The sequence below is a fragment of the Microcebus murinus genome, chromosome 10 (genome assembly GCF_040939455.1).
Source record: "Microcebus murinus isolate Inina chromosome 10, M.murinus_Inina_mat1.0, whole genome shotgun sequence".
NCBI lineage: Eukaryota > Metazoa > Chordata > Mammalia > Primates > Cheirogaleidae > Microcebus > Microcebus murinus.
In genome coordinates this window covers 60407092-60424927 of record NC_134113.1, presented here as the reverse complement: position 1 = coordinate 60424927, position 17836 = coordinate 60407092, and the positions used below count along the sequence as shown (strand labels likewise).

The 17836-nt window shown below is 47.7% G+C and overlaps 1 protein-coding gene and 1 long non-coding RNA gene across 3 annotated transcripts in view; one reads left to right on the top strand and one right to left on the bottom strand.

Moving 5' to 3' along the window:
* Positions 1–639: 639 nt before the first annotated feature.
* Positions 640–16652, bottom strand: IKZF4 (IKAROS family zinc finger 4). 2 transcript variants are annotated; one of them, XM_012753204.2, is made up of 8 exons: positions 15750–16652; positions 13917–14010; positions 12515–12619; positions 10900–11160; positions 9343–9510; positions 6387–6536; positions 5408–5539; positions 640–4485 (listed from the first exon to the last, which is right to left on the bottom strand). In XM_012753204.2, the coding sequence occupies exons 1-8, from the start codon at positions 15834–15836 to the stop codon at positions 3725–3727; spliced, it is 1758 nt and encodes a 585-aa protein (XP_012608658.1). In that variant the 5' UTR covers positions 15837–16652; the 3' UTR covers positions 640–3724. The 2 variants fall into 2 exon arrangements, with proteins under 2 accessions (XP_012608658.1, XP_075863468.1); XM_076007353.1 differs by lacking the exons at positions 13917–14010; positions 15750–16652 and having other exon boundaries at positions 12515–13198.
* Positions 8120–17836, top strand: part of LOC142873373 (uncharacterized) — a 51952-nt gene continuing 42235 nt past the window's right edge. The window contains exons 1-2 of the long non-coding RNA XR_012921449.1: positions 8120–8366; positions 13193–13284. This is a non-coding gene — a long non-coding RNA (uncharacterized LOC142873373). The remainder of the gene's footprint in view (positions 8367–13192; positions 13285–17836) is intronic.

Here is a 17836-nt window from a genome sequence, read left to right as displayed (position 1 = left end):
TGGCTTTTCTTTGGATTTTTATAGCCTGAGGGTTTCACTGGCTACATTCCTTGGCCTAAAGGGATGGACACAGGTTTTGGAGTCACACATCCCTGGGTTCAAATTCTCGTCCTGTCATTTACTGGCTGATGAGCCTTGGACAAGATATTGATTCTCTCTTGGGCTTTTATTTCTTCACTAGTAATTGTGATCATTCTTTCGTAGGTGTTTGTACAACTCAATAAATACTTAGCACAGTGCTTAGCATTTATGAGATGCTCAAGAAGTGATAGATCTTATCATTTTCATCACTCATAGTATTGTAACTTATTATCTCCCTGAGCATATAATGTGTTTTGCACATAGTAGTTACTCAACAAATGTTTTGATGAATTTCTGCTTTGGATAGATAGGCAAGTTAGGCTTTCTCTGCTGTCCTAAAGCACTCCTGGTAGGAAAATCTCCTTCACTTCCCATTCCAGGCTGAAGATTCTTCTGTTCTGCAGCAACAGTTTGAGTACTCTTAGTTGGTTTCCTCTGGATTTTAGACTTGTTCACCTCCTAAACTGTTTAGTATTTGGAACAACATGCTGTAAGGAGGCCTCCCTCCTCCCTCCCAGTAGAAATGAAAGGCCAAGAAAGTCTGCAGAAACAACCAGGGGTGTTAAATTACTCATGTTTATTTATAACAGACCTTCAGCCAGTACAGTACAAAACTTACAGTAGTATATCTCCATTACACAAATATTTACTTACAATATATTACATATACAAAATGCTTTGTAATAAGTTTCAAAAGCTAGTTTAACTCCCCCTTGAGAAAGGAGAAAAACTCTTAATAAAAAAAAAAAGGAGGAGGAGGTGGAACCAGAGGAAGAGAGGAGGAGGTGAAGAGGTAAGGGTCAAAAAAGACACTAAACATAGGATACAAATGAAACCCTAGGAGAGGGAGAAGAGAGGTGGTATTGCACTTGCTTCTGTGTTTTATTTTTTTTCTTTTTGTTCTTCATAACTTCTGATTAAAAATATATATATATATTATGTACACAAGGAAAGAAGCTGCCAGAAGTATTACAAAATCCTATCTGCAGCTTGGACACTGATATACACACAAAAAAGGTCTGAAAAAGTGTTCGTTTAGAAATTTTTGTGTGTGTGGTATTGATTTTGAATAGCAATATAAAAGGAAACACCTCTTTTCTCCACGTGGGTTTCAGTGAGTGTTTTTTTTTTTTCTTTTTCTTTGCTTTTTGTTTTTTATGCAAAAGAAGTTGGGAGAGAGCATGAGGATGTTTGAGGTTCCAGAGCTGGAAGGCTCTGAAAAGTAGAATTTTGTACCTAAGACCCTGGTTAAAGTGCAGTGATGGTCTGGAGAGAGACAGGATGCCCCTCTCTCCCCTCCTTAGCACCTGGTCTTGCCCTTCCAGTCTCTGCTCTCATGGGCACAGAGTATAGCCTCAGAGCATAGTCCTTCATGTTTCGGGAGGTTATAGGTGCCAAAGCTGACTGGGGGAGGGGATGGGGGCACCCTAAGGCTCTGATACCCCAGAGGGGACTAGTCCTTTGAAGTGTCACCAAATACACAGCAGACACAGAAGAGGTGGGAAGGGGTAGGTCTAATGGGAAGGGGCTCAATAACCAGAATAGTTCAGGAAAAGCCCAGATATTAATCTCAGTTCTGCTACCATCCTGAAACAAGGAGCTAATACCCTGGGGTGCTGTTGAGAAGATTCTTCCCTTCTCTAGAGACCACTCTCCTCTAAGCTAACTTACCCATCCTCTGAGCTTGGCAGCATCTACTTATTGCTACATTGTCAAGGAGGAACAATCACCCCACGATGCCTCTCCCTGCCAATCTGGTTCTCTTGGGGAAACCATGTAATGGGGAAGAAAAAAGAGGAAGAAGAGGATAAAGTTTTTTTAGGGTCTCCCTTTCCACAAGAAGGGAAGGTAGACTCCTCTTAGAGCCCTTAAGAGCCCCAATCCCAGGGTCTGTTCCTTAGCCCACCCTTTACCATCCCCCCAAAATATCCCTGATAGGGAGTGAGAAAAGTAGGAGGCAAAAGAGCCAATAAGGAAAGGACAAGTGGAAAGAAAGATAGAAGGGAAAAGGAGAGAGAGAAGGACCAAGAGTTACAACTTGTGAGGTGTTGTGTTTGGTTTTTAGTTTTTTTTTTTTTTTCTTTAAACATAGAAAAACAGCCTTTGGTTTGAATCTCAAGGAAGCAGAGAGTGGGATGGCTGTGGCCTCAGGCAGAAAACTCTTGTAGAAAGAGACCTCCACTTGTAGTGGACTTGTATCTCTTCCTGCCCCTTCTTACTAATACTAGGTTACCCAAATAGCCAGGGGTCTCTGCAGGAGGAGTACCCCATCCTACCCTATGTCTGGGAGCTGAGTATAGAAGGGGGCAGTAAAGGATGACCCCAATTCAATTGTGCCCATCCCATTCTTGTTGGGACAAGGGTGGAATGGTGTGAGGGGTACATGCCCTTGCTCATCCTGGGATAGTTTTTGGTTATACTGAAAATTAGAAGAGAGAAAAGAGACACGAGTTTCTCTCTGCCACTGATCCTAAGAATAGGGCCAGGAACCTGGGAATGAGAGGGTGAACCCTGCTGGGAGAGAAAAGCAGAAGGCAGCATGACTGAGGGGTTGAGATAACCCCTTGTCATCAGGCAGCAACCCACTAGTTTCTCATAGCATGGGGAGTAGCCCGAGAGCCTAGGAAGGTCACTAGAGTGAAGACGTTTGAGAGGTGGAGGAGAAAGAGAAAAATATTGATCCCCCCACCCACTTCCCATGCCCTGGTTCCCAATTAGGCACCTGTGGCTCCCAATGTGTCAGAGACAGGGTTGCAGATCTAGCCGTGGCCCCTGAGAATATAAAACTGGGGCACTGCAAGGAGAGAAAAGCCACCACTGAAAAGAATGGCAGGTCGAAGAGACTAGAGCAGTGTTGAGGAGTTGTTTAAGGAGAGGGAAAAGATATATCACATCCTAGAGGGAGATCCTGAATGTAGGATTTGAGGAACTCATATTATTAGGGGAACATCAAGAGGACCCTCAGTCCCACAGTGCCTGGGGAGAATTTTTCAGCCCCTCCTACTTCCAAATGAGGAAATAATTCTTCATTCATTCAAGAATAGTGCAAGCTGCCTAAAGTGAGAGGGCACAAGAGGTATGGAGTACCAGGTTGAAGAGTCCCAGAGAGGAGATATAATGCCACAGAGCTAAGGTAGGGCCAGAGGGAGGTATCAGTATCAAAACTGAAGAATTAGATAATGTAGAAGGTGAGGACTTAAAGCAAGAAGCTCAAGATCTCTTAGTAAGTACTAAGAGGGGCTTCCTACCCTGGGGCTGTTGGAGGACACTGGATCAAAGAGAAAAATTAGGCCTAACATGGAAGGGGGCTGTGGGCAGGGGGGTGGGGGAGTGGCAAGTGAGTGACATAGATGGGAAAAAAAAAGCAAAAGAAAAATCAACTAATTAATAAATAACTCAGTAAGTATGCTGTGATGAGAAGGGAAGAGAAAAAGGAAAAACAAGCAAAAGACCTGTTTCATCACAATGCGTAAATTGGTCAGGGGAGTGAAGGAGCACAGGTGAGGAGGAGTCAGGGTCAGATGTGAAGTTAGGTAGCCAGTGGTGGGGGCTACAAAGCAAAACTTGGGATGTGGGAACAGGGATAGACACCTGTTGTAGGTGGGGCAGTAGAGTGGTGGACTGAGGGGAGAGGGAGAGGTTGCTAGCCCACCTTATGCTCCCCCCGGACAATGTGGGAAGAGAATTCGTACCGGTCCTGGCTGTGGTAACCACAGATGTTGCACTCAAAAGGGTCTCTGAAGCCATGGCAGCCCATGTGGATAGTGAACATGACGTGGTCCAGGAAGAGTATGCGGCAGTGCTCACACTTGAAGGCCTTCACGGGCTCACCGCTCTCACCCACCACCCGAAGCACTTCCTTGGAAGGGCCTGGGGTACCCCGAAATAACCCCTCCTGTGGTTTGGGGTCCTCTTTGGCGTAGGCAGGACTGTGCCGGCCCACCACAATGGTGGGAGGTGGCTGGGATGGGGGACCCTGAGGGAGGGATACCACCCCCCCAACCCGATCTTCGTGGTTGCTCTCTGTGTCTGTGGAGTCCTGGCAGCCATTGCTGGGGGATGCCCCAGGGTCAGTCAGGGGGCCTCGGGCCCGGTAGAGGAGGGGACCTCCATCAGCCAGGTCCTCGGGTCCCTCACCTGCTTCTCGGGACCCTGGAAGCTCCAGTCGACTAGGAAGGGGCTGCATCTGGGTGTAGACAGAGCTGATGACAGGCGTGAGTTCTGAGATGCAATTGGTAGGTGGAAGGCGGAGGGGACGCAGATGCTCTGCGCCCACAAAGGCCAGGGAACCTCCAAAGCCAGGCTCCAGACCATGGTGTGCCACCAACTCTACATCCTTTTCATAGCCACCCGAGTTCACATCATAGGGGAGGTCCGAGAGGCTGAAGCGCATCTGCTTTTCGCCTATGGAGAAAAGGGTCTCAGCAGGGCTGGGTTTGGAGGATTCCTAAGCTCTCTCCAGAATTACTTTGTTTTCTTGACTGTGGGGATGGATGTAACAGTATTTACTCCTCCTCATTTGCTTTTCCCAAGGTCAGATCCTCTGTGGGGTTGCTCCCTGACTCTAGGCTGTAATCTTAGAGAAGGACTCAGTCCCAGTCCATGGATCTTTTTTTTTTTTTTTTTTTTGAGACAGAGTCTCACTCTGTTGTCCCTGCTAGAGTGCCATGGTGTCAGCCTAGCTCACAACAACCTCAAACTCCTGGGTTCAAGCAATCCTTCTGCCTCAGTCTCCCTAGTAGCTGGGACTACAGGCTTGTGCCACCATGCCCGGCTAATTTTTTCTATATATTTTAGTTGGCCAATTAATTTTCTTTCTATTTTTAGTAGAGATGAGGTCTCGCTCTTGCTCAGGCTGGTTTTGAACTCCTGACCTTGAGTGATCCTCCTGCCTCAGCCTCCCAGAGTGCTAGGATTACAGGCGTGAGCCACCACGCCTGGCCGGATCTTTAATACTTACTTCATTACTCTCCATAAAGCTCCAGGTCCTTAAAGAGCTAATGACCAGTGCCCAGTCATTCTCACTTCCTCTCTCTAACTCTAAGGGCCCACCCAGACTGAAGTCCTTGTTATTCTCAAAAACTGAGCCCTTGACCTCCTCCCCTACAACCACCACAAGAGTCCTCAACATGTACCCCTCTCCATTCCCTCAGGGTACACCCTCCCTCTTCACTCCTTTCCTATTCTGTAGAAAGATTCCGAGTACCAGAGACCACCAGACAGCTTTCTTTCCCTAAATCACATCTCCAGACCACAGTCTCTGGTCAAATGGTTACCGGAGCTCAGATTTACTTGAGCTATGGCTCCTTTCCAAATGGATTCTTACCTACAAACTTCTGGGGTGTGGAACGCTTGCGTTTGGTGAGGCTGTTGGCCAGACGATCAATGAAAGTTGGCCGATCAGAGGATGAGTGCAGCATGGACTCTGGCACCATCTCCAGGTCACGTATCTCGTCACCTAGTGGGGAGAGAAGTAGGGACAGGTAGTAGCAGTTGAGTAAGGGTAGCATTGGCCCAGCTGCCTTTGCCCAGAGAAAATCAGTAGGTCAGTATCTAAGGAAGTCATACTTGATGCCTGGGAAACTGGGTTGTATTTACTTTACTCACCTAAAGCTCATCCAAGCAACATTTCAGATTGTTTGGGGACAATTATATACATTTGGCCCTTGATTTTATACAACTTGTGTTCTCTCTCCCCCTTTAGACTAAGGACATAGACTCAAATTTCTCTTACTTCTTTTTTTTTTTTTTTTTTTTTTTTTGAGACAGAGTCTTGCTTTGTTGCCCAGGCTAGAGTGAGTGCCATGGCGTCAGCCTAGCTCACAGCAACTTCAAACTCCTGGGCTCGAGCGATCCTTCTGTCTCAGCCTCCCGAGTAGCTGGGACTACAGGCATGCGCCACCATGCCCGGCTAATTTTTATATATATATATCAGTTGGCCAATTAGTTTCTTTCTATTTATAGTAGAGACGGGGTCTCGCTCTTGCTCAGGCTGGTTTTGAACTCCTGACCTTGAGCAATCCGCCCGGCTCGGCCTCCCAGAGAGCTAGGATTATAGATTATAGGCGTGAGCCACCGCGCCCGGCCCTCTCTTACTTCTGTATCTCCCTAAAGCACCTATCACAGATAGGGCTCTGTACCACATAGGGGTACTCAGGATGGGATGCTTGACAGATTTACTGGGGTAGCTATCCCCTATTCCACAGACCTCATTCCTCTGTGGGAGGAGGTGCTGGAATTGCCTTTGTCCTGCTCTCCCTGTCACTCTGCCCATAACTCCTCCATAGTACTGCCCGCAGCCCCACCTGGTTGGCCAGCCAAAGCTTGGGCTTCAGTGCTGAGACTCTGTAGGTAGTTGTGGCACCGCTCCTTGTGCTCCTCTAGGGTACTCTGCTGTTTGTAGCTCCGGCCACAGTAGTTACATTTGTAGGGCTTGCCCACTGTAGGAGAGGAGACTGTGGAAGAGAGAGGAGAGATGGCATCAGAGTTACTTCTCCCTATGCCTTGGCTCTGCAAAATCATCCAGGAGCAAATGTACACTGGCATGGGGAAGAAGGGATGTTGCTAAGTTGAATTCTTCTGCTTGTCTTTCCTTCCCCAACTTCAGCTGCAACCATGGACAGATGAACCATATTTGGGGATGGGGTATAATATGCAGCTATGGGAGTGAGGGGATCCCTGGGCATGTAGCTTCAGACTGGTGGTGGGCTTCAAGATGGCCAAGTTGCTGCTCAAAGGAAATGAGGACCTAGGGACTTTGTAGGGGATCGTTCCTGACAAGCAGGTAGGCCCCACCCCAGGATCTCAGAGTCTGGGGCCCAGACTGTGGTTTAACCTTTCCATGTGGCAGGCGGATGTAAGTGCTGTTTATCAGACAAGGGGATTTTCTGCTTACGAACTCTGTGCTTTGGTTTGGGGGAAATAGGTGGGCTGAGTGACAGAAGAGCCCTTAGATCTGCCAGTGTGGGGAGGCATGGTTATCATTGACCTTTAGTTGTATTTTACCTCCAGTCCTAGCCTGGTTTTGCTGATTATTTTGCCTTTCTGTCTCTCTACACTGAGATACCAAGAGAGCCCTAGAAAGAGCATTCTTGATAGAGAAATTCTGAAAAGAGACAAAGAATAAAAGAACAGAAAAGGAAATAGAGGAGATGAGTAAAAAGAAGAGAATACCAAGTTTGATTTTTTTTTTGGTTTTGGTTTTAAATAAAGAACAGGTTATAAAGATCTTGTTTCTACTGAAGAAAAAAACTGGGAAAACAGAGTGGTGCTTCGTTTAAAGACAACTCTTAAGACATGATACTTGTGAGAGGAGAGAAAAAGGTGAAGAGAAACAGGTATTGTATATTTTATGTATCTTGCTACGACTGAGCAGGGAGACAGGAGAAGGTATCTCTAAGAGGCTGGTAATTACTACTCACTGACCCCCCTCTCCATGCTTGTGCTGGCCCTTCACTACATCAGTCTACTGCCATTTTGCTCTTGCTCTTTAAACCCTAGTATTTTAAGAATGAGACGAACACCATGGTCCCTACCTACTGAAGACCCTTGGGGAAATGGTTTAACATCTGGGAAAGGAATGATTCTCCAACCCCTTTTTTTCTTTCTTGTTTATTTTTAAAGTTTTCATTGATACATAGTAATTGTACATATTTATGAGGTATATGCAATATTTGGATACATGTGTACAATGTATAATGATCAAATCAGGGTAATTGGTATATCTATCACCTCAAACATTAATCATTTTCTTGTGTTGGGAACATTCAAAAATGCTCTCTTCTAGGTACTTATAACATGGGTTGTAACAGAAAGTATCTCACAGAAATGTGTGGGACTCTAGAGTATATCTGTGTCTGCTTCTGTTGTTAATAATTTCCCACAGAACAACATCCAAAATCTACCCAGTTGACCTTGCTGTAGTTGGTAAGAATTCTAGGGGCCAGGTCAGCCTTGTTCCAAACCAGCAGGGGGAGCAGCCCCTTTTCTGAGGAAAAGGAATGCGTATGTCTGGCACTGGACTTTGCTTGATTTGGAGTTCTGGTTAAGCTGCAGGATAGCATTCTAACTGGCAATTCATTTTCCCCTCACAGCTTCAGTTTCCTTTTCAACAAAATGGGATAATCACATCTACCTTGGAATTGTTATGAGGATCATATGAAGAGACACAAGTGAAATGCTCTGTAGATTATAAAGCATGAATCAACGATGATCTTTCTCCCTGTTTCTCCACATACATAGAGATAAAGTGGTCCCAGATACAAGGTGGGAGAACCTGGAACAAGGTAAGTGGATGGAGAAAGTAGAGGGTGGTGAAATGATTGCTCTGTCCCTTTAAATCCTGCTCAGGAGAGTTTAAGAAAAGAAAAAAATAGCCAGGAAAGTTTCCAAGGACAGACCCTGCTAATTCTTTCCCCTCTTCCCTTCTTCCTGCTTTTTCCCAATCTTGAGCTCACTCCTTCCTGCCAGTTCAGCTCCTGGCCTCCTCCCAAGTCTGAGCCAAAAGCTTAAAGCACAGAAAAATGCCTGAAAAATGCTATGTGTCCAGCTGATTCAGACAGATATTGATTCAAGCAGTCTTGACTGGGCTAGAAAACCTTGTTAATCCAGTTTCCCGGCACTGTTCCACACATTGACCTCTAGGCACCCTCTGGACTTGCTTATACATCTGGGAAAGTGACAACTTCTAGGGATAGGGAAATAGGATACTCTCGTCCTATTTGGAGGGCTTAGGCTCCCTTTGTCCAATTTGAGAGGCCTATGAATATTTATAGGAGCCAGTAGGAAGTAAAGGAGAGGACAGATAGTGGCTGCCCAAGACCTGGTGTTGCAGGGAAAGGGTGAAGATGGTGACAGGTGTGGGGCCTGGGGCAGATGGGAGTGGGAGGAAGGATTTCTCTGGGGCTCAGAAATGAGGGGTGATAGAGCAGGGAGGGCTCTGGCATCAACAATCTTTAAAAAACAAAAGTCAGAGAGGGTGACCATTAACAGGCAAGAACATTGCCCATGTTCCTTTTGCTCCATGTCACAGAATGTGATGGATGTAAAATACCCCATCAGAGAGTCCCCCAAATTCCCCATGGGGCCCTACTGCCCAGAGGAGGGCTTAGAGAGACATGGCCCTATTTGCTCCATAAATGTTCTCCCCTCCTCAGTCATAGACGCTGTAACTCCCCAGATAAAGAGAAGTCGCTGAACTCTGTTCACTGGGTGTGCAGGAAGGAGCCCCGTCCCCTCCCCTCCCACTGGACAGTCACTGACCCGAGTGTGTGCGGAGGTGGCCAGTGAGTGCATCACGCCGGCGGCAGGCATAGTTGCAGAAGGGACATTTAAAGGGTTTCTCCCCAGAGTGCAGCTTGATGTGGCGCAGCAGGTTCCCCTTCTGGGTGAAGGAGGCACCACACTGGTTGCAGTGGAAGGGCCTTTCACCTGCAAGTGAAAGAACAGATTCCAGAGGACTGGGCATGAGGAATGTTGAAGGTTGAGCCTAGCCCCCAACCCTCTGCCCTACCTTGCCCTAGGGAAGGTGCTCGGAACACACTGCTAAAGGGCAGGACTGTGCCACACACACTAATGCTGCTTTGTGTAGATTAGAGGTGTGTGGCAGGGATAGGGGCACCAGGCCTGGAACACAAGGCCAAAAGACTGTTACCAAAACTGAGCCCCATGGGGCCCACTCTGCCCCAGGAGCCCAAGGTTTGAGGAAGTTGAGAAGAGGAGGCTTCTGTTTTCTTTTTCTTTTTTTTTTTTTTGAGACAGTCTCGCTTTGTTGCCCAGGCTAGAGTGAGTGCCGTGGCGTCAGCCTAGCTCACAGCAACCTCAAACTCCTGGGCTTGAGCGATCCTTCTGCCTCAGCCTCCCAAGTAGCTGGGACTACAGGCATGCACCACCATGCCCGGCTAATTTTTTATATATATATCAGTTGGCCAATTAATTTCTTTGTATTTATAGTAGAGACGGGGTCTCGCTCTTGCTCAGGCTGGTTTTGAACCCCTGACCTTGAGCAATCCGCCCGCCTCAGCCTCCCAAGAGCTAGGATTACAGGCGTGAGCCACCGCGCCCGGCTGTTTTCTGTTATTGTTTTTTTAATTATGAGATAGGAGGGCTCAAACAATACCTAGGAGTTCTATCCCTACTCGACTATAGGACTCTTATTGAGAAAAAAATCAGCTTCTTAATTTAACTTTTTATTTTATTTTATTTACATATATTTATTTATTTTTGAGATGGAGTCTTGCTCTGTTGCCCGGGCTAGAGTGCTGTGGCTTCAGCCTAGCTCACAGCAAACTCAAACTCCTGGGCTCAAGCGATCCTCTTGCCTTAGCCTCCCGAGTAGCTGGGACTACAGGCATGTGCCACCATACCCAGCTATGGGTATTTTTTCTATTTTTCTATGTTTTCCATTTTTAGTTGTCCATCTAATTTTTTCTATTTTTAGTAGAGATGGGGTCTTGCTTTTGCTCAGGCTGGTCTCAAACTCCTGACCTCAAGTGATCCTCCTGCCTTGGCCTCCCAGAGTTCTAGGATTACAGGTGTGAGCCACCATGCCCAGCCTAATATTTTATTTTTTTAATTTATAAATAACAACAGTTGAGGAAAGTGCCAGGAAAGTACAGGTGTTGAGGGGAATCCAAATTCCATTCCCTCCCACTTTTTTTGTCAGCTAGAAAATGTGTTGGGAGAGACCCTTCCCTTTCTGAGGCCACCCTAGCCCCAGCATGGCCTCCTCCAGCCCTCTTTCTACCGTTGTCCCAGCACTGTGTCTGCCTCTCAGCCCTACCCTGGGAGCTCCTCCCTGAGTCCCTCTGGCTTACTCACCAGTGTGGCTGCGCTTGTGCACCATGAGCACGTTGGGTCCGATACAGACCATGCCGCAAACATCACACTTGAGCTTGCCATTCGGCAGCCGGATGCCACCAGGGGAGTGAGGCTCTGGCCCACTCCCATCACAGTAACCCAGGGGCTCCGACAACGAGTCTTCCACAATCACACTGTCATCCTTTTCCAGGAGCCGCTCATCTGGCCCCAGCAGTCTGCTCGACTCCTCATCGCTGTACATCTCCACCTTGATGGAGTTGGCTGGAGGGTGGGATGGTGTTTAGAACAGAGACAGGCAAAAGGGGAACCTACCCTCAGGCCAGAATGGCACTCCTAAAGGCCAAGAGGGTGCCCTCAGGCCCTGAGACACTCAGGCCTTAAAAGGGGCCAACACCCTAGTATTCCAGGTGGTGATATCAGAGTCCTACTAGAACCTGAAATAATCTTTTCCTTTTCTCCTACCCACCAGGACAATAGGCTGCAAAGAGAAAAAGTTGGGGTACATAGGATGTCTTTTGTCATTGAAGAGAGGAGGCGACTAAGGGGAGCCTTTTTTCTACTCTCTTGTCATTAAGAAAGATGTCTGGCTTGGCTCTGGGCAGGAAGCCAGCAAGTAACAGTGGCGGGAAAACAGTCCCAGGAAGACTGAAGGGGGACAGCAAGCTAACGAAGGACCAAAACTGAAAGACACACATGGCTTACATTTTCCTCTCATACCATTAGACTGAACCCCTCTACCCCCTCCATAAAAATCTGAGGCTGAGCAAGGGGGATAAAGGAAGGAGGAGCCATTGAGGAGAAGGCTTTGGCTCTAGCTCTGACCTACATTCCTGGCTATTCCAACCATTTAGAGAATGTCACAGATCTAGGGCCAGCTGGGGAAGGGCAGTCATGGGGACCCTGTCTGGGCAGGAGAATGGGGTGTAGGGAGATGGGGAGGCCCTTCTACTCTCTATTTCCTATCTAACTCCACCTAATGACCATTTCTATCTACCTGCTTCTCCAATTCCAGAATTTCTCTTTGGAACCTTCACCTTAAATCCCACCCATGCCTTTTTTTTTTTTTTTTTTTTTTGAGACAGCCTTTTTTGTTGCCCAGCCTAGAGTGAGTGCCATGGCATTATCCTAGCTCACAGCAACCTCAAACTCCTGGGCTCAAGCAATCCTCCTGCCTCAGCCTCCCGAGTAGCTGGGACTACAGGCATGCGCCACCATGCCCGGCTAATTTTTTCTATATATATTAGTTGGCCAATTAATTTCTTTCTATTTTTAGTAGAGATGGGGTCTCACTCTTGCTCAGGCTGGTCTCGTACTCCTGACCTTGAGTGATCCTCCAGCCTTGGCCTCCCAGAGTGCTAGGATTAGAGGCGTGAGCCACTGCGCCCGGCCTCACCCATGCCTTTTTTAAATTCCACCCTAGTTTGCCAGTGACTCTTCACTTTCCTTTTGGAAACTAGGAAAACCCTAGGCACTGGGCTCTTTACTGGTCTTAGAGACTCTAAGCAGGAGACCAAAGGAGGCGACAGTGGGGAAATGGTTGCCGGTGGAAGGCAAACGGAGAGCCAAATGCACAGGGGCTGCCTACTGCCAGGAGCCAGTAGGAGGCTGCACTTACCACTGAGTGAGCGGCTGGGAGAAGAGTGCTGGCTGTTGGGGGTGCTCACCGAGGGCCCCACTGGGGCCCCAAGGAACTCCTTCTCCAGAGATGAGTCCCCGCTACCTTGGAGGAGAGAACAAGAGGGCAAGTAAAGCTGGAGCTGGAGCCATCTACTGTCCATTGCCTAATCTTAAAAAAATTCAGTTAAATTTCACAAACATTTATTTCATAGCCATGTACAAGGCAGTGTTTTATGCTGGGCACCATACCTTGTGCCTTCCCACCAGTCTGGGTGCCTGGTGCTGACTTCTGCGAGCTCAGTGGCTGGGCCTTGCCTACCTTACCTTTATTTAGGCCTGGGGGGAAGAGCATCACTGCCTGACGTCCACAGGAAGCAGAGCTGGGGCTGGGCGGGCCAGGGCAGAAAGGAAAATGGGGGCCTCAGGAGGGACAAATGTTCAAGACAGATGTTTTTCCCTATGGTTCCTCTCTGGAGCTCCCAACAGATTTGGGATCTGTAGGAAGGGCAGCTGGAATTATCCCTGAATCTAATGATAATATTAGTAATAATGACAGCAGCTAATATTAATTGAATGTTGACTATGTGCCAGGCATTATCCTATGCACTTAGAATGAATTATTTAATCTTCATAATAACCCTGTGAAGTGGGTGCTAATATCATCTTGATTTTTCAGATGAGGAAACTGAGGCACAAGAGAGGTTATGTTACTTGCTAACATAATGTGACGTAGCCGGTACTGGTGGTACTTGGATCTGATCACAGACAGTAAGTGCCCATGTCCTTAACCACTGTCTACATGGCCAATTAGGAGGTACTGTGTCAGCTGGGGAGAGTAGGGCCCACTAGACTTTCTAAATTCAGCAAAAATTTGACTACTATAGAAAGCCTCGTGCTGATCTGATTCTAATCACATATTTACTATTTGATGATCCCTTGACAGTTAAATAATCAGCTTATTCTCAATATATTTATTTTAATTTGTTGACAAATTGAGTTATAAAAATGATTTTTGAGAGTTTCATGATATTTTTCAAAATTAGATAATATACCTGAAGATACATATGTCTTTTAAAAAAAAAAATCCCTCCTCCCCACAGTCTTCTGCACAAATATACAGGTGAAATAAAAACACATAGGTAAACACACACACAGACACATATCACATATGTAGATACATATAAAGAAAACATACCTACTGGGATAAACATACCCATAGCCTTCTATATTATCTGCTAACACGAACATGCATGGATATATGCACACAGGCATAAATATGGAAAAGAGAGAGAAAGAGGGAAGGAGAGGACAGAGAGAGAGAGAGAGAGAAACCCTAAAATTCATCCCTAAAGTCCACCTATTAGTACTTTACCCAAGTGCCCAGCTATGTACATACTTACTTTCACAAAATAAAGATTCCATTATAAAATGGTTGGAGTCTTGGGCCTGAGGCAAGAAATCCGGAACACACCCTCCTGAGGGATCCCTCTCCAGCTTTGGTCAGTGGGAAGAAAACAACCACTCAGGACTTTGGGACCATTTTCCATTCATATCCTCTCCTAAAGTCCCATTTCCCCCATTCTTCCCATCAAAACCTGAGGAAATTTATTCACTATCTATAGAAAAAGCCTTATGGCTTGAATCTGAATTTTCCCAGCTGGGGCTCCTTAGGTGAGCCACGGTTACCTAAAAAAGCCCCAAATCAGAATCACACACATATCATGAAGTAAGCATCTCAGGGGTGTGGGTTGAGACTTGTAGACTCAGAGCCAGTTTTAAAATATGTCCTTTCAACTACATGTAGGATTTACTAAGGTATCTTCTTACTCCCTTTCAAATATTAGTGCTGACTTGCCCTAAATCACTGGATGTTAGTAATCAGGGAAGAACAGGGATCTGGGCTCTGGCACTTGGTCCTTGACCCTAAACAGATGAGTGGGCTTGCTAGAAATCCATTGCTGGTCCCAGTGTACTAGGCTGAGGCTGCCTCTTGGGGCCAGGGGCTTGATATATGGGGGAAAATGTCTTTAAAGAGATACTTATAAACATGAAGGGGAAGCATCCTTTCTGGCTTTCCCAATTAAGGTGTGGAAACAGGAGGAAGAGCAGGAGCCTCCAGAGTCATACCAGTAATTCAAGAGGCCCTTTGATGCTGCTGTCCTCCCTATGATAAAGTTAAGAAGGAAAATAGGCTCAAGACTACTTTAATGGGGCTAATACATAAAAATGAATCTGTCTCAGGGGTCAGAAAGTCTGTCTGGGGCCCCAGGGATTTTGAATTTCTAGACAGGGGGTGAAGGGGACTACAGTAAAATTTAGGAAGTTCAGCAGTTCTTCTCTCAGCCCCAGAAACCCCAGTGAGGGAATTTTAAATGTCTGGGACTCCCAAGAAATCCCAGGCTGTCAAAGCCAAGAATTAAGGCTGCTTTCAGCTTTCAGAAATTTTCTTGGTCAAAGTCATCCTAGATTGGCTGAACCTCCAGAGGGCAAAGCCAAATCATGAGGTTTACATCAGAGGAACTGGGAGGTAGGTAAAGGGCAGAAAAGCAGCAGGAAAGAAAGGAACTGGGAAACAGCCCACAAGCTCAATGTGTTTCACATGTTGAGGAGACTAGCCCTCAGCTCTTGCTGCCCTTCCTTGCTCCCTTCAAATAGCGGCTACCTCTAGGGAATGGCCATGAGCTTGGAGAACCTCCACACTTCTCTGCAAGGGACCTTATCATAACTGCTTTCTCTTTCTTGACCATGGGCTCCAGGGTGGCAAGATGCTAACCTGCTATCCGGGAATAGTGGGTTCAAGAGCAAAGAAAGACGCCCATCCTCAGCTCTATTGTGGGGAGGAGGCTGAGGTCCCTCAGATCTCTGCTCAAGGCTGAGGCATCTGCTGCCAAGGCTCCTCTTCCTTACCTTAATTGTCTCTACTACCAATTCCCACCCAGGCCTGTCTCGGCATTTCACCCCAGGCAGCTCTGCCTCTATCCCCAAGGCCTAATCAAGATGTCACCACAAGCTCCCACTGTCCAAGTCACCGTCTTTGCTTAGCAACACCAAACACCCTTTCCCATCCTCCGCAAGTACAAGGAGGAACGCCCCCTCCCCCCTACACACACATACACACACACACACAGCCCATCCTCTCCCTCTCCTCAGGCTTGGGAGTTGTTACTGAATTGGCTCCCTAGCCCCAGCACCCCCCTGCCCCCCTCCACTAGCCGCCTTCTGCCTGAACTTACATTATCCTTCCCTTGCCGGTGAGACCCTGGGGTGCGAACGCGGCCGCCGCCTTGGAAACGGCGAGGGAGTGCGGGTGGTGTGTGCATGTCTGCGTCTCGGTGGCAGGCAGGGGTGAGCCCAGCCACTCACCTTCCAGGAAGCGTGGATTCCTGGAAGTGAGGGGAACCGCCGTCATTTCGCAGGCAGCGGCAGCGGCACGGTGAGCAGGGGCCCACGGCTGCAGCCAGCAAGAACAGCTCAGCCCAGGGTGTATGTGTGTTGAGTGTGTGTGTATATATGTGTGTGTGTGAGAGAGAGAGAGAGAGAGGGAGAGAGAGGGAGGGAGGGAGAGAAAAACAGAGAGCTTGGATGTTCTTGAGGAGGGGGCTGGAGAGAATGTCTGTGTGTGTATTGTAGGGGATGTTAGGCTACAGCATCCCTTTTCCAAGACAGTGAAGGGGGTGGGGGTGTGCACAAGGAGGGAGAGGCAGATGCCGTTGCCCTCGTGCCCAGCAGACAAAGAAGAACTGCACAACAAATGCCTGAGAGAGGCAAGAGAGAGTGTCTGTGTGTGTGTGTGTGTGTGTGTGTGTGTGAGAGAGAGAGAGAGAGAGAGAGATGGATGGGCCTGCGGGTGGGAGGGAGAAAAGGGGGGCCCCCAGGGAAGGCCCAATCCTCTGCCAGCTGGGGAAGCCAAGGCCCCAGAGGTCATGGGGCCCAGGACACGAGCAGCTTCAAGGCTCTCAGATCAGCAGAAAGCCCCTCCCCAGCAAACTCAGGCACTCTTTCTGTCTCTCCCCCCTTCCAAGGAGGTTGCACTGTAGATCTGAGGACTGACAGCCCCCTCCTTCCCAGCAGTGAGAGGGCCCAGCCTGGTGTCAGGCTAGTGTTGCTCTCCCAGGCAAAAAGGCCGGTACACCCTCACCACCTCCCCTCCCTCCTGTGCCCCAGGGGCCCCAGCAGCCCACAGCCCTGGATGAATCCGCCCTCTATCAGGACAAGGCCTCTGCTCCCTTCCCTTTCAGAGGAGCTGCTCACTGACAAACTGACCTACTTTGGAAAACTACATTTTCTGATTCTAAGAATTTGGGGGTGGGAGGGGCCGTAAAACTTTGGGCTGCCTATCCCTGAATCCTTTTCTCTAAGATTCCTTTAAACATTTCACAGTCCCAGAAAACTTGGGGCAAGCACTGCTTAGTCAATTAACTGCATCAGCTGGGTCTGAGCAACTCAGTTTCCCTTGAAAGATAGGGGAATGGGGAGGAGGAATGGTGTGGTAAATTTATGGACTCCTGCTTATCTTCCCTTCTCCCCTGTCTGGGGAGGGAATGATCTGTACCTTGAGAAGGAGAAAAGGGGAGAAAAGATGGACTTTCTGAATCAGGTGCTGTGAGGTGCTCAAATCTCTTTAAAGAACAGGGCAGATAATCCCTTCACTGAGTGGCCAGGTGAGGAGGGTCCCCTGCAGTGGAAGTGGAAGAGCTGTGGTAGCCTGTGAAGGGCCCGTGGTGTGCTTTAGGAGGGTTGTACGCTGCAGCCTTTCCCTCTGTTTCCATATCGGCCCAGGAGAGAGGGGTCAGTGATGAGCTCTCAGGTGCCCCTTCAGTGGACTGTTTCAGCCATGCCCAATTCTACAGGGGGCACTTTCCAGAGCTAATGGTAGCCCTACCTTGACTTTTCCTTTTCCCTTTCTAAGGTAGCTGCTGAAATCTAGAATTCTCAAAGTACAGATGAAAGGTTTCTAGCCTCCACTTTCACTCAAAAAACATCCTGCGCAGAGGCCACTTCTTATCTAGGAAATGCCAATCTGCTAAAAGCAGGGAAAGCTTGGCTTCATACCACAGTGAAGCAAATATCCTCAGAACTTTTCTGCTAGTATCCAATATTCTCCAGAGACAGTATTTTTTTTTTTTTGAGACAGAGTTTCGCTTTGTTGCCTAGGCTAGAGTGAGTGCCATGGCGTCAGCCTAGCTCACAGCAACCTCAATCTCCTGGGCTCAAGGGATCCTTCTGTCTCAGCCTCCCAAGTAGCTGGGACTACAGGCATGAGCCACCATGCCTGGCTAATTTTTTCTATATATATTAGTTGGCCAATTAGTTTCTTTCT